The sequence below is a fragment of the Bos grunniens genome, chromosome 26 (genome assembly GCF_055505025.1).
Source record: "Bos grunniens cultivar Pamir isolate PY7600 chromosome 26, Bosgru_T2T1.0, whole genome shotgun sequence".
NCBI lineage: Eukaryota > Metazoa > Chordata > Mammalia > Artiodactyla > Bovidae > Bos > Bos grunniens.
In genome coordinates this window covers 30,607,886-30,630,568 of record NC_141190.1, presented here as the reverse complement: position 1 = coordinate 30,630,568, position 22,683 = coordinate 30,607,886, and the positions used below count along the sequence as shown (strand labels likewise).

The 22,683-nt window shown below is 38.9% G+C and overlaps 1 protein-coding gene across 7 annotated transcripts in view; it reads right to left on the bottom strand.

Moving 5' to 3' along the window:
• MXI1 (MAX interactor 1, dimerization protein) overlaps positions 1–22,683 on the bottom strand; it is a 92,871-nt gene that overhangs the window by 3,651 nt on the left and 66,537 nt on the right. For all 7 annotated transcript variants that reach the window (XM_086378965.1, XM_086378967.1, XM_086378968.1 and 4 more), the window contains 2 exons: positions 6,337–6,451; positions 5,557–5,728 (listed from right to left, as the gene is read on the bottom strand). In XM_086378965.1, coding sequence (XP_086235091.1) covers positions 5,557–5,728; positions 6,337–6,451 — 287 coding nt within the window. The remainder of the gene's footprint in view (positions 1–5,556; positions 5,729–6,336; positions 6,452–22,683) is intronic.

Here is a 22,683-nt window from a genome sequence, read left to right as displayed (position 1 = left end):
TTAATCCTTCACAGGCTATTTAGTGTTTCCTAGATCACAGAACACTCATCCGACCTCTAGTTGGGAAACACAATCAAAACACCCTATCCAGAGCATGCTGAATTTAAAAGTCCCTAACGCTGAGAAAGAGGGCTGCCAGGTAAGAACAGGAATAGTATGATGAAGACATACTACCTCTCTGAAATTTGGAGGTGGGGTGGGTACAAGGAGGAGACAATAGCAGCAAGGGCAGCTAAAGCCTGAAGACTGAACAAGATCACACAGCTTAGTAGCCAGCAAAAGAAAGAGGAGGACCAAGGTCTGCCTCCTTACACAGGGTTATTTCTGCTATGCCTCTCACTCGTAAATGCATTATGACCTTGAGGCTCTTGCTGCTGCTTCTGGTGAACTACTATTCTTCAAGTGCCACACAACAAAAGTAAGCTTTTACATAACGACAACAAACCCACGAACTCCTAGGGTTGTGTTAAAAACCTATTTGAAAGGTTCCCACAGAATATGGGAAATTCGGATATTAAAAAGAATTAACAAGAATGACTACAGTGGATTGGGACATATTCAGTACATGAAAAAATAGGACTTTACAAGATAATCAAAGAGCTAAACAAAAAAGTTAACTCTGGAGGTTGCTACGGTGCCAATTCATTACTCGGAAAATTGATAAAGCAAAAACAAGCATTTATCCCATCTTTCCAGTAAAGACTTTATTTGAAGGTAACCAGAAAATTGATGAAAAAATGTTCTTTAAAGAAGAAAAAGTTAATAAACCCAACAATGATAGAAAATCACTATTTTGGAACACCTAATAAAATAATGATCAGGGCAACAATCATCAATAACAAACTATTAAGCAAAAGGTGGATACATTTGAATTAATGTATCAAGACCACCTGATCTGCCTCTTGAGAAATTTGTATGCAGGTCAGGAAGCAACAGTTAGAACTGGACATGGAACAACAGACTAGTTCCAAATAGAAAAAGGAGTTCGTCAAGGCTGTATATTGTCACCCTGTTTATTTAACTTATATGCAGAGTACATCATAAGAAATGCTGGACTGGAAGAAACACAAACTGGAATCAAGATTGCCAGGAGAAATATCAATAACCTCAGATGCAGATGACACCACTCTTATGGCAGAAAGTGAAGAGGAACTCAAAAGCCTCTTGATGAAAGTGAAAGTGGAGAGTGAAAAAGTTGGCTTAAAGCTCAACATTCAGAAAATGAAGATCATGGCATCCGATCCCACCACTTCATGGGAAATAGATGGGGAAACAGTGGAAACAGTGTCAGACTTTATTTTTCTGGGCTCCAAAATCACTACAGATGGTGACTGCTGCCATGAAATTAAAAGATGCTTACTCCTTGGAAGGAAAGTTATAACCAACCTAGATAGCATATTCAAAAGCAGAGACATTACTTTGCCAACAAAGGTTCGTCTAGTCGGGGCTATGGTTTTTCCTGTGGTCATGTATGGATGTGAGAGTTGGACTGTGAAGAAGGCTGAGTGCCAAAGAATTGATGCTTTTGAACTGTGGTGTTGGAGAAGACTCTTGAGAGAGTCCCTTGGACTGCAAGGAGATCCAACCAGTCCATTCTAAAGGAGATCAGCCCTGGGATTTCTTTGGAAGGAATGATGCTGAAGCTGAAACTCCAATACTTTGGCCACCTCATGTGACGAGTTGATGCATTGGGAAAGACCCTGATGCTGGGAGGGACTGGGGGCAGGAGGAGAAGGGGAAGACAGAGGATGAGATGGCTGGATGGCATCACTGACTCGATGGACGTGAGTCTGAGTGAACTCCGGGAGTTGGTGATGGACAGGGAGGCCTGGCATGCTGCGATTCGTGGGGTCACAAAGAGTCGGACACGACTGAGCGACTGATCTGATCTGATCAAGATGACATCATCTGAACCCAGTGACCAATGTTATCACTAGCATGGGACAATTAAAAATAATACTGATGCATAGGAAGTACACAGTACCACCTATGAAGTATCCGTGCCTCCAAAAAAAAAAAAAACTTGAATATAATCAAACCCCTAGACCTATCAACCAGTTTACAAGAAATATGAAGGCAGAACATGTTAAATGACACCATGAGATTCATTCAGCCACATCTAGAATGTGGGAAACGGTAAGAAAAATTATACAGTTTCCCAGGTTCTACAACAAATAAATGGCATTGAAAAAAAAGTGGGAAAGGGAAAACTACACAAGTATAGTTGACCCTTGAACAGCATGGGGGGTTAAGGATGCCAACCCTCCACACAGACAAAAATCTGAGTCTACTGTTAAGTCAGCCCTCCCTATCTGCACATTCAACCAACCATGGATCATGTAGTACTGTAGCACATATTTAATGAAAAATATCTACATATAAATGTACCTGTGCAGTTCACACTTGTGCTGTTCAAGGGCTAACTGTACCTTAAAAGGTACAAACAAATGTAATGTAGACTTTGGATTCTTACTCAAACACACCAATCATGCCTTTTTTGAGAAAAATTGATGAAACTGGGTGTTAGATGACATTAAATAGGATTATCTGATTTTATTGGGTTGGCCATAAAGTTTCTTTGGTTTTTAAGTAAAAATACAAGACAGATTTTTCACTTTCACCAAGCAGTTTACTGAACAACAAATTCAGTTTTGTTCCACTATCTTCTGCCATTTTTCAGGCAACTTCATAATTCCATCTGCCTAAAACTTGGTCTTTTTCAGTAAAGAACTGTTCCAGGTGCCTTTTACAGTCTTCCAAAGAACTAAGATTTTTTCCATTAAGAAAATTTTGTAAAGGCTGAAATAAATGGATCAGAAGGTGGACTGTCTTGTGGATACAGCAGATGAATCAAAACTTCCCAGTCAAGCTGTAACAGTTTTTCCTGGTCATCAAAGAAACAAGCAGTCTTGTGGTACCCTGATGGAAGATAATGCATTTTCTGTTGACTAATTACGCTTTTCACTGAGTGCTGCTCTCACTTGGTCTAACTGGGAGCAGTACTTATTGTAATTAATCATTTGGTTTTCCAGAAGGAGCTCATAATAGAGGACTCCTTCCAGTTCCACCATATACACAAGATAACCTTTGGATGATGTGGTTGGTGGTGGTTCATTTTGCTTGCTCCACGATGTCTTCCATTCCACATTATTGTACAGTATCCACTTTTCATTGTCCGTCACAATTTGATTTAAAAACAGAGTGCTTTTGTTATGTTTCAGCAGAGAATCGCATGCAGAAATATAGTCAAGAAGGTTTTTTTTCACTTAAATGGAACCCAAACAAAGTAATTAACATAATTAAGTTGATGCAAATGATTTTCAGTGCTTGGATATTCTGAGTATGTTGACTGTCTCCTATGTGGCATAACGTTTATTGTTCTCAATTAATGTCTCAATCTGATTCTTTACAACTTCAACCTGACTGTGAAGCATCATCCAGCAAGAAATCTCCAGCATGAAACTTCACAAACTACTTTTGACATATTTGAGTAGTCACGGCAACTTCATAAACTGCACAAATCTTTGTGTTTCAGTTGCATTTTTACCTTTCTTGAAATAATATAATATTCTGAAAATGTTTTCTTCCATCTTCAATATTAAAATGGCTACATGAAAATTCACTGAAGTTTTTTTTAAAATATGCACACTGATATGAGAGCTATCACAATACAATCTAATAAAATTGTTGTGAATTGGAAGGACTGATGCTGAAGCTGAAACTCCAATACTTTGGCCACCTCATGCGAAGAGTTGACTCATTGGAAAAGACCCTGATGCTGGGAGGGTTTAGGGGCAGGAGAAGAAGGGGACGACAAAAGATGAGATGGCTGGGAGGGTTTAGGGGCAGGAGGAGAAGGGGATGACAGAAGATGAGATGGCTGGATGGCATCACTGACTCAATGGACATGAGTTTGGGTAAGCTCTGGGAGATGGTGATGGACAGGGAGGCCTGGTGTGCTGCAATTCATGGGGTTGCAAAGAGTCGGACAGGACTGAGCAACTGAACTGAACTGAAGCAATGAACTTTTGGCCAACTCAATTTTATGGGATGTAACAGTATTGTGTGTTTTTTAAAGTCCTATTTATTAAAGATAACATACTGAAGTATTTAGGAACAAAATGAAATGTTACCTGAGATTTGATTTTAAAAACTTCAGAAGAAATGGTCAGGGCATATGGGTGGTAGAGAACAGGTGAAAAAAGAATGACAAAATGTTGACAACTGTACAAGCTGGATAATGGATACCTGAGAGTTCATGATCCTATTTACTTTAGTATATGTTTTAAATCTTCCATAACAGGACTTCCCTGGTAGTCCAGTGGTTAAGAATCCACCTGCCAATGCAGGGGACATGGGTTCAATCCCTGGTTCAGAAAGATTCCACATACCTCAGGGCAGCTAAGCCCATATGCCACAGCTACTGAGCCTGGGCTCTAGAGCCCAACAAGAGAAGTGACTGCAATGAGAAGCTTGTACACTGCAATGAAGAGTAGCCTAGAGGAACCTCTAGACCAACTAGAGGAAAGTCCTTGCACAGCAACCAAAATAATAATAAAATTTTTTCAAATTTGCATCATAAAAAGAAATTTTACAAAATTTTCTCTTTTTTTGTTTCAGAATGCTCAAAATCGTGTGAGCTCTAGTTTCCCAAATATGAAGTGACCAGAGTTCACCTCTGGGATCTTTTATTGTGGTGTGAGGCCTGATGTGGTGGGAGCTATAGATGAACAGATCAGTAAAATTCAAACAATTACAATTTCTTTTCTGGTTGTTTTTTTCTTTAATTATGTCAAAGACAAATGTTCTGGGACAGATGTTACGAGAAATGGAGGGTGTGGTAGTTTAAAATACAGATATAAAAACATCACCAGTAATAAAACATATCAACGTCATGTATCTTTCTGATATAATGAACTAAGAAGGGCACAACATCACTTCTGTGGTATTTTCTTCCCTCAAATGTGTAACACCTCAGTCTAACACAAAACATCAGATAAACCCAAATTGAGGAACACTGTATAAAATAACTGACCAATATTCTTCAAATGTGTCATGGTCACGAAAGAAAGACTGAAGAAATATTTCTAAGGCAATGGAGATCTTACACTGGATCCTGGATCAGACACAGAACATTATTAGGAAAAGTTGTGAAGTCTGAATAAGGTTAATAGATTAATAGTATTTTATGAATGTTAATTTCTTGGTTTTGATAGCTGTATTATGGTTACATAAGATTAACGTTAGAGGAACCTGGGTGAAGGGTATATGAGAACTCAACAATTTTCTACAGAAAACTTACAACTTTAAAATTTTTTCAAAGTAGAATATTTGATATACATATATATGTGTGTATATATATATATATAGTCAAGAAAAAATGTTCTACAGTTCACACAGGCATTGCTAGACAATGTTGTGACTGCATAAACTCTAGAATGCTACATACAGTGTTGGTGCAGAAGAAGGAAGCAAACACAATGCCACCCATCCTACCCTCTCTAAATTCAGAGACAGGGACGCTTTGTTTCATTAGGGAAGAAGCTCACTGCCTACCTCGCTCTGAATCAGAACGATCTGAAGAAATAGTTGATCCAATGCTGTCCATTCGTATTCGTTCCATCTCTTGAGGACCCTGCAGCTGTTCCAGTCGCCGCTTTAAAAATCTCTGTTCTCGTTCCAAATTCTCTAGCTGGTGCTGGCTCTTCCTTTCAGCTTCTTCAAGTTTCTGAAATGATACAGTGATATTTGTGTGTTGTACAGTACAAACAGTAAAATGGATTCCTCCCTAACATCTCAGAAGATTTCTTCTTTGACAGAGAAAACATGAATGACTATACAAGTATACGTGTGTGTATAAAAACATACATAAATATGTATTTTTAAACATCAAAAATAGTTCTTTCTTCACTTTGTGTATATAATGAATGCTACATTACTAGAACAATATGGAATTTTCAAAGTCTGTCAAGTTATTGCCATAAAAGAGAAACCTGCTCTGCAGTATAGTTTGATGGAAAAACACTGAGGGACACAGCCAAGTGAAGTCATCTCCACCAGAGGGCACAACTGCCTGCCTTCGGGTATCAGCAGAGTAACTGTTATTTTCCTAGTATTCCCAGCTCTCAAATGGCCATGCTGTCAAAACAATTCAGTGTAGTCAGGTTATGTTGCTCCTATCAGATTAGCGTTAAATTTTCAGAAAGTTTCTCTTGAGGTCAGTCATTAAAGGAGAGCATTGTGAGCTAGCTGATATATGCGGACAGAAATCACTACTAAAAAGAGAGCAGGACTGAGAGAGTCATGTGAAAATATGATAAAAAAAAAAATTCCTACCTTGATGTGTGCTTTGGCTTTGTTGAGCAAACCAAGTGTTGTGTGCCTGGTGCAATCTGGTCCTAGTGGAATCAGAACTTTTAAGCGTTCTAAACACAGGCGAAGATGAGCTCGTCTAAGAAAGACAAAGGTAAGTGAAATCAGCAGTCTGGATATTCCACTAAAAACATCTTAAAGCCTATTTTAAGACACATAAGAACTTGCACATTATTCAGTTTCAAAAGAGTATCTGTATGCAAGTGCAGGTGTGCCTACTGGCTTTCAGTTTTCTGCCACTTTTGTTGTACGCCGCAGACGTTGGTCACTTCAGATTATTATCCCCAGTGCCAATCTCTGTCACAGGTGATTTAATTTTATCCAGTCCCATAAACTTTCTCAACTGTATTAATGTAGAAGTAGAAAAACACTGGGCGCCTGTATTTGATTTTGCATGTATAAAACCAAGGCTAGGTTAGAGGTTTTCAGCTTCACTACCCGAAAAGGCTCATTAATTTCCATTTCCTCCCTTCCACCTTTCATTCACACACACACACACACACACACACAGAGAGACACACACTCCTCTCCACAACTGTAGCCATCCTACAGTGTTTATATTATTATGCATTAGTTTAAACCATGTAAAATTTCTGATACTCAGCCCTTTCTCACTTATAAAAATGACAACTTCATATGATCCAACACAACAAAAACAGCAAAATTCTGTGGCCAGTGAGGACAGGGTGAGACAAAATATATGGCTCTAAGGTCAATTCCAGGCACTGAATCAACAACCTATAAAATAGTCCCCTGCTTCCTAATATCTAAGTGTATCAGTTATTAGCTTTTCCTTTTTATTTCTCTGTCTCCCTCTCCCCTCTCGTACTACCCACCTCCAATATTCTACACCTGGAAAAAAGCCAGGTGACAGAATTCTTCACCAAAAGTCACTGTGTTCTTTAACATACTCATCATCCTGTGGGCAGGTTAGGGAAATGTTTCCTGTATATGCTAGCAGACAGCCTCATGAATTTACATTCCATGGATCCTGTGTGTTCTGCTTTGCTGTGCTTAAGTTGCTCAGTCGTGTCTGACTCTTTGTGAGTCCCTGGACCATAGCCCGCCAGGCTCCTCTGTCTGTGGGGATTCTCTGGGCAAGAATACTGGAGTGGGTTGACATGCTTTCCTCCAGGGGATCTTCCCAACCCAGGATCGAATGCAGGTCTCTTCCATTGCAGGCAGATTCTTTACTAGCTGAGCTACCAGAGAAGCCCATGTACCCAATAAGGAACTATGATTACCATGATGAGAGTTCTGGATACATAATTTCACCCTGAAACAACATTAGTTTACATATCTGGTTCTGCAGTTCATAATGTATAACTTAATCCAGAAGTTAGTATATCTGAAAAGAAAGCCCACAAATGTGTTCACAGATTAGCCCTATTCCTTAAAGAACTACAATTGAATATTTAGCAACCGTGTCAACTGCCGCAGGAACAAAACACATCCTCCATTTTCTCCTCAAAGACGGTCAGATGGTTTACTAGCTCACCCGTCAAACTATGGTTTCTCTGTCTTAATACATAAGAAATAATGTCAAGAGACATTCTCAAATGCTAGCAAGTTCAGGGAGGGATAGCAGAAGGCAGCCAATTATGTCACTGACAGGCAAGGATGTTAAGGGTAGTGAAGTGAGGTTTGGCTGATGAATTGTCAAGATTCTTCTAGTACCTTCTAGCCAGCATAGTTAAGAGGTCTGTTAGCATTTCCATTCCAAATCTCTCTATTGAGTTCAATAACTCAAATCTAATAATTGGCTCCAGGCTGAAACCTGACATACCTGACGTGGATAAAGAAAAATAATTTTGTTTAGTTTTCCTTAAAAGTTTATCAATGGATTCCTGGTTAATGAGATTTAACAATTTTAAAGTCACTCTGGATCTTCACGACCCAGATAATCACAATGGTGTGATCACTGACCTAGAACCAGACATCCTGGAATGTGAAGTCAAGTGGGCCTTAGAAAGCATCACTACGAACAAACTAGTGGAGGTGATGGAATTCCAGGTGAGCTATTTCAAATCCTGAAAGATGATGCTGTGAAAGTGCTGCACTCAATATGCCAGCAAATGTGGAAAACTCAGCAGTGGCCACAGGACTGGAAAAGGTCAGTTTTCATTCCAATCCCAAAGAAAGGCAATGCCAAAGAATGCTCAAACTACAGCACAATTGCACTCATCTCACATGCTAGTAAAGTAATGCTCAAAATTCTCCAAGCCAGTTCAAAGAAAAGGCAGAGGAACCAGAGATCAAATTGCCAACATCTGCTGGATCATGGAAAAAGTAAGAGAGTTCCAGAAAAACATCTATTTCTGTTTTTATGCCAAAGCCTTTGACTGTGTGGATCACAATAAACTGTGGAAAATTCTGAAAGAGATGGGAATACCAGACCACCTGACCTGCCTCTTGAGAAACCTGTATGCAGGTTAGGAAGCAACAGTTCAAACTGGCTGTGGAACAACAGACTGTTTCCACATAGGAAAAGGAGTACGTCAAGGCTGTATATTTTCACCCTACTTACTTATATGCAGAGTACATCATGAGAAACACTGGACTGGAAGAAACACAAGCTGGAATCAAGACTGCCGGGAGAAATACCAATAACCTCAGATATGCAGATGACACCACCCTTATGGCAGAAAGTGAAGAGGAACTCAAAAGCCTCTTGATGAAAGTGAAAGTGGAGAGTGAAAAAGTTGGCTTAAAGCTCAACATTCAGAAAATGAAGATCATGGCATCCGGTCCCATCACTTCATGGGAAATAGATGGGGAAACAGTGGAAACAGTGTCAGACTTTATTTTTCTGGGCTCCAAAATCACTGCAGATGGTGACTGCAGCCATGAAATTAAAAGACGCTTACTCCTTGGAAGGAAAGTTATGTCCAACCTAGATAGCATATTCAAAAGCAGAGACATTACTTTGCCAATAAAAGGTCCGTCTAGTCAAGGCTGTGGTTTTTCCTGTGGTCATGTATGGATGTGAGAGTTGGACTGTGAAGAAGGCTGAGCGCCAAAGAATTGATGCTTTTGAATTGTGGTGTTGGGGAAGACTCTTGAGAGTCCCTTGGACTGCAAGGAGATCCAACCAGTCCATTCTGAAGGATATCAGCCCTAGGATTTCTTTGGAAGGAATGATGCTAAAGCTGAAACTCCAGTACTTTAGCCACCTCATGCAAAGACTTGACTCATTGGAAAAGACTCTGATGCTGGGAGGGATTGGGGGCAGGAGGAGAAGGGGACAACAGAGGATGAGATGGCTGGATGGCATCACTGACTCGATGGACGTGAGTCTGAGTGAACTCTGGGAGTTGGTGATGGACAGGGAGGGCTGGCGTGCTGCGATTCATGGGGTCGCAAAGAGTCGGACATGACTGAGCGACTGAACTGAACTGAAAGTCACTCTCCTCCCCTGATGTGCAAACAAAAATCACAGAATTTTAATCTTGAATTGTAAAATTTCTTAGGTGAGGACTCTCACAGACTAAAACTAAACAAAATAAGGTCCACAGTAAAAAAGGCCTTTAAACTCTTCATTAGGATTATTATAGCATATGCCTAATAACTGAACTCATATGATATGACTGGAGGATGGAGAGAGACTGGTAGTTCTCTTGCAATAATTAGAGGCTCCCAAGAGGGCTTTGAATTCAATCATCTAAAAAAAAATGCAGAGTTAACAAGTATTTTGCCAAAGGAATAACTTGTCATATTTAACCCCAGATATTCAGTACATATATAGAACTTTTAGTTTAAGAAGTTTCAGATGACTCCTTACTACAGTTGCATATCAAGAAAAAATGGCAGAGGGCGGTGCAGAAAAAAATGGGTGGGTCAATTTCCTGTTTTGTAAAATATAAGTTAAAGTCATATTAAAATCTAAGCACAATGTACAGCAACATGGATAAAAGTAGAGATTATCATAATGAAGTCAGAAAGACAAATACCACATGATATCACTTACATGTGGAATCTAAAATACGTCACAAATTAATGTATGTACATATAAAACAGACTCACAGACACAGAGATCAGACTTGTGGTTCCCAAGGTGGGTGGTGGGGGCGGGAGAGGGAGGGACTGGGAATCTGGGGTTGGTAGATGCAAATATTACATTTAGAATGGATAAACAACAAAGTCCCAGGTATAGTACAGGGAACTATTTCCAATCTCCTGGGATAAGCCATAATGGAAAAGAATATTTTAAAGAATATATATATATATATGTATGTATAACAGTCACTTTGCTGTACAGCAGAGATTGGCACATCAGTGTAAATCAACTAGATAAAGATAAAAAAGTTGAATAAAATGAACTATGCTTTAATGCGAAAAAATAAAATCTAGGCAGAAATCAACTAACAATATGAAAATGTTGGTTTTTTCCTTTTAAAAAATCATTCAGTTGTATATTTATTACATGACTTTTGTGTATTCAGCAATGTTCTCGATGCTTGAGTGGGAGAAGTGAAAAAAGAAAGGTAAATTTTAACAGTTTATAATCCAGACTACAGAATGAAACATATTTTGTTTCAGTTGGTTCACAATGAAATGAGTCATACAGGTATCAAGGGTGACAGAATCTAAATGAAAGAAGAGATTATAATTGATGAAGACAGCCTAATGAAAGAGGTTGAAACGTAAAGGATACTGAATTTGTTTATGAAAAAAGCATGGTGATTAAAACAGTAAAGAATTTAAAATTCAAATATTGGGACCAAGTTTAAACCTAAAATTAAAAATACTTTAGATTTCTTCATTCATAACAAAACAACTGAGTTGGAATCCTATAAGGAAACATCAACCAAGGTCAGCAGTCTGGTGATCTACAACAGCACTGTCAAATCAGGAACTGCCCTGGCCAAACGAGTCAAGATGCAAGCGATGTCTACATGAACCAGGAAGGCAGACTGCCCCTCCAAAGTACTGTTAGTCACTACTGAACATTTCTTAAGTCAGTTTTTTAGACCATTCTTTAAAACCCAAGTGTAGTTAATTTACAATGTTGCAATAATTTCAGGTGTACAGCAAAGTCATTTGGTTTTGTGTGTGTGTGTATACATATATACACACATTTTTTTTTCAGATTCTTTTCCATTATACTGCTACTGCTGCTGCTAAGTCACTTCAGTCGTGTCCGACTCTGTACGACCCCATAGACGTCAGCCCACTAGGCCCCGCCGTCCCTGGGATTCTTCAGGCAAGAACACTGGAGTGGGTTGCCATTTCCTTCTCCAATGCATGAAAGTGAAAAGTGAAAGTGAAGTCGCTAAGCGACTTTTCCATTATAGGCTACTACCAAATACTGAATATAATTTCCTGTGCTACATACAGTAGGTCCTTGTTTGTTTTATATATAGAAGTGTGTATATGTTAATTCCAAACTCCTAATTTAGCTCCCCACCATTTTATTTTCTATGTCTGTGAGTCTATTTCCGTTTCATAAATAAACTCACTTATATTACTTTTTTAGGTTCCACAAATAAGTGATATCATATGATGTCTTTCTCTATATCTGACTGACTTCACTTAATCTGATAATCTCTAGGTTCATCCATGTGGCTGCAAATGGCATTTCATTCTTTTTTGTGGCTAACATTCCATTATATGTGTGTGTGTCTATACACACCACATCTCCTTTATCATTCATCTCTTGGTGAACATTTAGGTTGCTTCCGTGTCTTGGCTATTATAAATAGTGCTGCAATAAACATTAGGGTGTACATGTCTTTTTGAATTAGAGTTTTCTCTGGATATATGCTCCAGGAGTGGAACTGCAGGATTGTATGGTAACTCTGTTTTCAGTTTTTTAAGGACCCTCTATACTGTTCTCCAGGCTTCCCAGGTGGTGCTAGTGGTAAAGAACCTGCCTGCCAATGCAGGAGATTTAAGAGACGTGGGTTTGATCACTAGGTCAGGAAGATCCCCTGGAGGGGGGCATGACAACCCACTGTCTGGAGAATCCCATGGACAGAGGAGACTGGTGGGCTACAGTCCACAGAGTCACAAAGAGTCAAATATGACTGAAGCAACTTAGCACGCATGCATGCTGTTCTCCACAGTCCCTGGACCAATTTACATTCCCACCAACAGGGTAGAAGGGTTCCACTACTGAACATTTCTTCAGTCAAGTAGTTTTAAATGTGTTCCAAGATACAGTTTATTCCAAGAAAACATACTCTGAGATATGCCTCACAAAGGCCAGTGTTGCCATAGTCCATATTTTGTAAGTAGGGTCCTCATGAGGGATGAGTGGTGAATGACGTCCTCTGCTTTTCTAAGGGGACAGGTATATGTGGGGGAGCCAAATGTTATTTCCTCCAGTTTTTGTATTAATACTTGTAAGTGAATCAGGCATTAGGAGAATAGTAACAAAGGGTTAATGGAAGTTGAAAGGATAGCAGCTGACCAAGGTGGAGCCACACTTTTCAAAGTGGCCATTCAAATATTATACAGTTTTTCCATGTGCTTATATGCCCCTTTAAGTAAATGCAATGGATTCCCTGTGATTGGAAAGTTAAATCAGAAAATCCATTATCTTCCATATGTAAGTTTTTTCTGTCCAGCAAATTACAGAATGAATTGTATGACAAAATTCCTCTTCCCTTACAATGGTGCTGTGCTGCTCTCCACCCTTTCCCCCAGTCTCCCTGCTGGTAACCAGATTGCAAGCTTAACCACCAATGACCTAGAAAGGCCTATCTTTTGATGCCATCTGGTCCTTTCTTTTCTTGCCTTCATTCTCATATGACTGGTGGCTCTGGAGTCTCCTGGACGGAGTTGCCAAATCATCAACTGTAAGATGCTGGCAGAAGAAAAGAGGACAAGAGACAGAGAAGAACAAAAGCTTGGTTTGATTTGAAAATCCTTCTGAGAAGGAATTTGAGAGTATCACAACATGATGTTTTTCAAGTTGTCAAGGAGTGGAGGAACTGACATAAAGAAGAATTCATGAAAGGCATGGTCTGCACCGATAGTCAAAGTATAAGAAGGTTGGGGAAACTTAAGGCTGTTGTTCTGAATATTCTGATGAACACTAGACTAACAACCAATAGGAAGAACATAACACTGTAAATTTACATAGTTAAACTTGGAAAAAAATTTAGCACCCTGGTTAGCATTTACTTAACTTTTCACAACACACTGATAGCTCGATAAAAACTATACAACTAAAATCTTTCCTAATTTAGCATGTGTGACTGTAAAGCAAAATTAGGATTGTAGCAGGAGATGCCCTGTGAGAAAACTGGAGTCTCCTTGCAGAGAGGGAGGCAGCAAGACAATGAAAAGATAGCACAGTAATTTTATTTTCAAAGACACTTTGAGGTCTGTTTTAAAATGAGATATAAAAGTGGGTTTTTCCCAGGGGAAGAGGCGATTCCCAGTGACTAACCCTGTTAGAGAGAAGGTCCTATCAAAATTACCCACACCTTCCAAAAGGGCAAGCCCCTTGTGGGAAAAGGAACAATTAGAGTCTGTTTGGCTTTTATTTTGGTAGACTGGGATCATTTTTCCCTAAAGGAACCAGTGCTGCTTTTGATTTCCAACCTTGTAAACTTTAACGCCAAACTGAAATATCACAGAACATGAGGGGAAACGATTTTGCTATAAAATGACCCCTGCTAGTAGCTATGATATTTTAAAACACAGGTATATCAACCAGAAGAGGTACGCACGGTGTTGAGGGAAGAGAGAGGAAAGAATTCCCTTTCAGAAAAAAACTGCAAGTATCATATGATGATGTTTTTCAAGTTGTCTCTTGAAACTCTTATCCCTCTGCCTAACAACAATAAGAAATTTAACACCTGCCCAGCCTCACAAACCATCCGTTGGTCGATGCCCTTGCAGGCACGGTCCTTCACTGGAACTTGCTTGTCTTTCATTCCTCCACTACGGGATACCAAGACTTTGCCAAGTAACTAAATAAAAATGGAAAACAAGTCAAGTGATAGGGACAGTACTTGTATTTTCCTCTCTGTGGAACGTTATGCAACGGGCTGAGTCCTCCCTTGAGCCACATTCTTCAAAGCTGCAGTGGCTCGTGGCCAGGTTTCCCAACTACATAACACTTTTGTACATGACAGCAGCTAGCTGCTTATCCTACACACTTTATATTCCAGCATTCTCTAAAATGTAACGTTGAGAATTTTCTGAAAATCTTCAGTTACCAAAAAAATAAAAACAAAAACCTGCTTGCTTCCTTTTCTTATTAAAAAATGACATTAAAGATATTGTAGATCCAGAACCCAAGCACAATCATGCTGCTCATGAATTTTATTTACAAAAACTGATATCATATGCTGCTGTTCAGCTTATCCTATTTGTGAAATAAGCTTTAGACACGCTATTCCCATAAAATGGCACATGTTAATTATACGTTTCATTTACAGTTTATATATTATCTACTTCATAAAAAAATAAACAGACTATTAACTCCCAGTGAGTAACATGGTAAGTGGCATTTCCCTAGCATCAGAATTGACTGTGGTGTCATGGGGTTTAATGACAACAAAATTAAAACTTAGGAGAATAGTTAGGACCCTCTTCTCACTCTTCAAAAAAAAAAAAAGCTGCTTTCATTAATATTCCCCTTAGTTCATTTGGTATCTTATAAAATAACCAGACAGGAATATCAACAAGTGCTATAATGAAGTTGTAAATTATATATAAACTATATAATATTATAATAATATAAATTATTCTACAGTTACATTATCCACCTCACCACTAAAGGGCTCATCTATACACAAGATAAGGAATAAAATCAGTAAGGTTGAGATACACATTACTCATTCTTCAAAGATTTTTTTTTAAATCACCTTCTCCCAATAAAATCAAAGTAGTTCTACTCTGGGTTAGGGAGCTAGACAGTATTTAAGGCCAGAAAGTTAAACACAGTATGCCTTCCAGAAGTCATAGTTTTCCTCAAAGATTTGGGAAAAGAACACTATTTTATATACAAACAAACAGATAATATAAAGTGTATTTTTAAAATTAAAAACTTCAAACAAATCTCTCATTATTTCACACTACAACCTAGGACCTCCAGGAATCTATGTTAAACTGTTAAACCAAATTACCACAGATCACTATAAGAGCTTGGGACCTCAGAACACCAATTCTGGATTACTGTTGGGATTATGTTTTTCAAAGGTTTAGAGAGAGAGAAAAAGTTGGGGGGGTGGCAAGTGAATGGGGAGAAATGTGAGTACTCAGTAAGCTAATGACAAATAGTGGCATCTTCTTTCTTAAGCTACACAGATTCCATGTAGGCTGACATTTCATTTACTCTTCACAACTCAGAGATGTGAAGACAATGAACTGCCAGTCAATAACAATGACCATCAGCAAACAACAAGCTACACCCTATTATGCCACTGAATTACATGCTGTAAAAATTTTTAAAGGTGACAGTAGTAATCTTTATCTGTGTGAAGATGCTATAATCTGACCTGCCTACTACCCTTCCAGCCGCACTGGTCATTATCCATTACCTTTTGCAAAACTCTTCCACAAACCAAAGGTTCCTATTTTCTGATTTCTCTACCTGGAATACCCTTTCCTCCACTGTCCACTGGGCATCTAACGCATTCATCAATCCACAAACTACTGTTTCTTCCATGAGGGCTTCTTTGCCATATCACCTTTCTCAGATAATAAACACTTGATTTTTACACTAATCACATTATATTCTAATTATCTTCCAGATTAGAAGGAATCCATACTTTTTAGTCATTTCAGTTCTTCGAATAACCAAACAGAAAAATGGCCCATGGTGGGGAGAAGAGATGTAACAATTTCCAATGGATATTTCTGGGCCTCTCTAACTCACCAAAGTTGATGTAGTAATACTGCTGCTGCTGCTAAGTCGCTTCAGTCACGTCCGACTCTGTGCGACCCCATAGACGGCAGCCCACCAGGCTCCCCAGTCCCTGGGATTCTCCAGGCAAGAACACTGGAGTGGGTTGCCATTTCCTTCTCCAGTGCATGAAAGTGAAAAGTGAAAGAAGTCGCTCAGTCGTGTCCGACTCTTAGCGAACCCATGGACTGCAGCCCACCAGGCCCCTCCGTCCATGGGATTTTCCAGGCAAGAGTACTGGAGTGGGCTGCCATTGCCTTCTCCGATATAGTAATACAGGGGCCTCCAAACAGTAGAGACGGCAGGCCAACATTCACAAGTGACCTGCTTACCGATGTCGGAACTCTATACTTTGGTGTGCAGCTGAAGTCACCACCAAAGACAACTACATGTAGAGTAACTGACAATTCTCCAGCCAACTCTTGTTTAGGGCTGACATCTCTCTTAATAGTGAAGCAGAGGTCTGGGAATTGCAGCCATTACAACAGAGTAACTTATTAAAGCATTGACAGTGATGGGGGACTAGGACAACAATGTCAAACCCACAGATAACTTTTTAAAATCCAATTTTTTTGGTCACCAATATTGACCTTCTGACCTTACTGACAGGCCTCCTAGCATGCAGATAATCTGACTGATTTACGTTTGGCCTCTGTTCCAGCTGTTGTTCAAGAAATGGTGGTAATGACAACTGTGATGACAGGAAGGCAATTATTAAGGAGAAAAAAGAAAAAAAAAAAAAGGTAAGAAAACCCAGTATGAGAGGGAAAAGTCTAAAAAGAAATACTCCACACTGCAAAGGGGGAAAAAATTAAATGAATGTTTTTTAATCTCATTTGATAACAGGAGAAACTCATGTTTGCATAGTTTTACAAGATCCCAGGATTGCTGATCACTTGAAGCCTATAGCATAGAACATATAAATTTTTTTACTGACCTGCATTCATCTCTAAGGGAGACAACTATTGACAGCATTTGAAAAAAATTAATTAAAATCTGGTTCCAGAGGCATATGTTCTCTACTGAAGCTCCCACAAGGAACCCAACTTCCAAAGTGATTTAACAGATTTTATTCACTTGATGTCCATTCTACGCTCAACTTAGCTTCCATGCATACATCTCATTCCCTCTCTTACCTATTTATAAGGATTTGGTTTTTTCTTTAAAAAAAAAACAACAAAAAACGATCACTCATTTACCATATTTCTTTGGTCACACAAGAACTTTCTGTATTCCAAGTTTCAAAGTCTGGGAAATAGGGCTACATCACTGGTGAAAACAGTGGCAATTTGTTCTAAATACAAAATAGCTTATTTTCCTTTGGCAACTCTCCAGGGTTTTGGGTGGAGGGAAAGGATACTTCTCTCTGGAGAGATCAGGCTCTGAACCTGGCCTAATGTCAAAACTTGGCTGTGGGTGGGAAAGACATTTTTTTAAATTATTTATCTTTCACATCAGTTTGGAAACTGATTAAAGATTTTTGCATTATTAATGGGTTTTCTACTCTCCAGTCTTTTGTTGATGTTCATCCCTATTCTGGCAGCCCCCATTGGCTGATTTAATGGTACCAAGGGGCTGAGAAGTGTTGCTGTCCAAAAGAAAAAGCATTCTCTTACAGGGACTGGGAAGGCAATCTGCAATCACAACAGTAGCTACTTGTTAATTTTCTATTTGAAACACAGTGATGTCAACAGCATTGTACCCTGCCAGCCACCATGGGGTAAAGTACATTTTGAAACCAAAACAAACTTCCTGCGTGCTGGTAAGTCAGATTTGAAACACGGAGATAACGTTCTTTAAGACACTGCCCTAGATTCATATACAAAAACGCACACAACAAGCATTAGTCTACTATTCTACAAAAGCTGAAGTCTAACTCTCACAGCTGCATTCATACCCATTGCCCAGTACAATTTATCAAGTCATAGTCCGGGATGGAAGAGGGAAATGAAGAAATATTGTTACTGATCTCTAATAAAGTGGCGATCCTATTTAGCACAAACAGCACACTCCCAGAATGCTTTGTTATGTAAATGTTCACTTGGAAGCAGAAAATGAAAACAGCCTAACACCTTTAAAAATAGCCCCACTATTAAGATGTGATTAGTGTAACAGTTCACTTTAAGGAGGTGTATTCACTTAGGAAGAAAGACATCTTCTCTTAAATGGAACAGAAACACTCTGGTCTAAGAATTAACGCATCCCTGGAAGATGAGTATTCACAATTTGTACTGAATGTAAGTAACCTGAAATAGCTGAATGATTAAAACTGGTGACCATGCTTGCCACCGGCAGACGGCACCATGGTTTGATATTGCTGGACATCCGCCAATTTAGTCCAGCTAGGGATTATTTTTAAAGACCCATTTTAGCAAAATTTCCCCAAAATCAAAATGCAGGGGTTTCTGATTTTGTTTTTGTTTTGGGGAGGTAAAATTTGGGGCAGGAAAAGGGTAACAAAGAGCAATTGTTGGTCAGTGTATAATTTTTTAAATATTAATCCTAAAGTATAGGACATTTGGAATCTCTAGAAGAATAAAGATACACAGAATTTCAAACATGCCACAGTCTTGACAACGACAGAGAATTAATGTTTTTATTTCAAAGTTACTTAACTCTTCTGATCTTTCTCTTTCATTATACTATATCACATTTTTTTTTTCCTGACCACAAAGGGCCCAACTGAAGAGTAGTTTCTGAGAGCTGCTTTTGGAGGCAGCTTCACATTACACCTGGCACCAATCTTGGGCATGCTCTCTTCTGATAAAACAGGAATTTTTTTTATTGCTGTATTAGGGCACTCACAAATGAGCATGAAAAGGAAAGGTATTCAAAGAATTAACAACAATTACAGTAGCCTCTTAAAAGACAAACTTTTACCAGTGAAAGACTGGGTTCAAATTAAGACTGGGTTGTAACAGTACACTTTGTGACTTGTTTCTATTTGTCTAAATCTTAGTTTGACTCTCCTCTGGATAAGCCCAGAAAAAAAATTAAATGAGAGAAGAATCAGAGAGCTAATATTTATTTCGTATGATTCCAGCCACAACACCATTATAGTTTTCTGTTCAAGAAGAACTACTGCAAGAAGCACCACCACACCTTGATTCTGGAGAGCAGAGCTGAAAAATCCATACTGTTCAGTGGATTTGAGAAGGAGAAGGCAGGCTCAGCGAACATGTTCCATTTTGTTCACACTGCCAATCAAAATCCTGACTGCTCATCAGGGGAGGCTGTGTGGCTCTCTCGCCTAAGTATACTCCAACAACAACACAAAAACTGTTGATTCAACCAAAGAAGGTGGTAGAGTCTGGAGGTTAAGTTTGGTTATAATTCCTTTCAGGTTTTAGAAATATTACAAGGTAAAAGTCTTGAAACATCTTTCAGGATCACCAACATCTCTAATCTCAGGAAACAAAAGATACATGAAGGATCCTTTGAAATAAAGGAAAATAAGACCCCAAATTTTATTCAGCATTCTTCTAAACATACCAATATTTCCTGAATATTGCAAGCCAAGAAATACATGTTTCTTCCTTCATCTGACCCAATACACGCACCAGTAAATGCCAACTGCTTTCAAGGGAGTTCTAAGAGCCCAGAATCACCAAATTGTTCTTTAGGAAAACCCTCCTCCATTTCAAAAATAGCAGTCTTGCAAAGTCGTTCAGCTCTATCTAAATTGTGTTATGTTTACAAATGTTTTAACTGCAAAGATGGAATTTCCAATTGAAAAAGAACCTTACTTAGAAAAGCCTGAATTTTTTTTACAGCTATGCCAAATACAAGCTGTTCTGTAAAGAAATAATTGTGAATCAGCTTGGAATAAAGTGAATCAAGACAGAAAAACCATACAGAATTACAGCCCTAGAGAAAAATTCAATAATTGGTCACACCAATGATTCAAATGCCAAAAAGTAAGCTTTTATCAGTGACGCCAACAGGCTTGGCAAAACTTAAATTTGACGGTTGTCCTCCATGACAATACCTATATATTACAGAGACATATCCCTAACATCTTCCTACTAAAGTCCAATAGCAATGTTCTTTCAAAGAACTGATCTAAATTGGTTTGATTTTATTTTCATTTTTTATTAGGGTAATAAATAGCATTCACTGGATAAAGCAGGACTGTCCTTGTTTTTCTTTAATCTGAAAATTCGTCCTTTAAGGTTTCAAAACTTCAAAGGAGTATACTTTCAAATTCTATTCCATTGTGATTTTGGTGAAAAAAACCTTAGCTGTACTTCTTAATTTCTCCCTTGTTCTAATTTAGGTATTGCATTTCCAGATTAAAAAGATAATTTCTCTCATCTAATTTTAGATTATTTGAAGGCTCAGCATTGTTCTTACTTCGGGATAAAAGTACTAGAAAATAAAGGAGTCTATAAAAACAGATTTTTTGGTAGTGGCATAAAATCCTATATCAACTTTCCAATCAGTTTTCAGGCATACTTAAAAGCGACAGGGTTGTTGAAATTTGTAAAAGTCAATGATCTACAGTTGATGTACTAGAGCAGGCATAAAGTTTACAAAGGCACAGGATTTCTCAGATATATCTTGTTCAGGGTTGTCTGTTAAAGGATAAATTGAGAAGCATTCACATGAAATATAAGTTACAAGGGTAAATACAGGATTGCAAAAGTTACTTGGCTCTTCATCATAAAGGGCTTACTAGAATAAAATGAGTACTTCAACAGTACTCCAAAACAAAATGACATCTAAGAGATTCTAGAGAGCTAAGAAAACAGGACTTTGGTGTTATCCTTATTTCCCCGAAGCTATAGCAGATGTGTCTTCTCCAGTTGAAGGTCTTCGCTGTTTTCACAGACAGTTGGGCCTTCACCTACATTGCACTACACAAGAGGGAGAGCCCAAGTAGACATCCCTTCATAGGTAAAACACAGCATTAATAATGACACTATATTTTAGCTGTCATTAGAGACATACCAGGAAAGCAACTATAGATTAAGAGAATAAGAAGGCCTTATCATATTCTCTAAATGTGGTCCCAGGCTCATACCTGTGGAGAAGGAAATAGCAACCCACTCCAGTATTCTTGCCTGGAGAATCCCAGGGACGGGGAGCCTGCTGGGCTGCCGTCTATGGGGTTGCACAGAGTTGGACATGACTGAAGCGACTTAGCATGCACGCATGCATTGGAGAAGGAAATGGCAACCCACTCCAGTATTCTTGCCTGGAGAATCCCAGGGAGAGCGGAGCCTGGGAGGCTGCCATCTATGGGGTCGCACAGAGTTGGACACGACTGAAGCAACTTAGCAGCAGCCGCCGCAGGGTCATACCTATCTCATCTATGCTAAATAGCTAAAAAAAGTCTACTTTCACCCCAGAATAAGTGACAAATCATAACTTTAGTGACTAAAAAACAAGCAAGTTTCAGATGCAGCATTTCTCTTGAAAACCTTTTCAAACGTAATGACAATGTTTTAAAACCAATTCTGGCAAACTCCTACAGAGAATCATGCAAGTCACAAAAGTAATCACTCCTAAGATGTTCATACCAACTTCAGCCCATGATAACCCCCTGCTTTGAGTTTACCTCAACTCCCGTCTGGGACACACATAGCTTAGCACTTAATTACATATTATTTGTAGGGGCTTTATAAAATCTTTTGTCTTCTACCTAATTGGACTAAAAATCCTCAAAAGCAGGGCCTGGAATTTCTCCTTCTTTTATCCTGTCCCCAGTACCAAGCACACAGTCAAAGACTAATAAATGCTTGTCAGTTGATTTGTAATTATCTTTATTATCTTTAAGAGTCCACCGTCAGTGCCAGGAATTAAGCCACTTCAAATGAACACCCAGGCTTCTCTGGTGGCTTACTTGGTAAAAGAGTCCACCTGCCATGCAGGAGACCCAGGTTCATTCCCCGGGGTTGGGAAGATCCCCTGGAGAAGGGAATGTCTACCCACTCCAGTATTCTAGCCTAGAGAATCCCATTGACAGAGGAGCCTGGCAGGCTACAGTCCATGGGGTTGCAAAGAGTTGGACACAACCGAGCAACTAACACGTTCACACTTTCACAAATGATCTCCCATTTCCACATACATATTTTTAATTAGAAAACATGACCTTGGGGTTAATGGTATGTAAGACTGTTAAAGAGACATTATCATAGATGTCTGACTATTACCAATAACTTCTGTCATCCTGGATTGACATTCAAAGGAAGAGCAAAACAAATTCTAAATTTTCAAGATCATGGAAGTCTGAAACAAATCCTAAACCTAAATTTTCAACATACTTCTGAGTTAAAAGTGCAAAGGGTAGAGGAGGGGAGAGAGAGAAGACAAAAATTGTTTATCCCTAACCACTGTTTGTTGGACCTGTACTGGCATCCACCCAACTCTTCAAAGTACTCAAAGCTCTACCAAAAATGTTGAGAAACCTCCAATTAACTTTCACTTTCTCAGCACAGGTAGGCCAT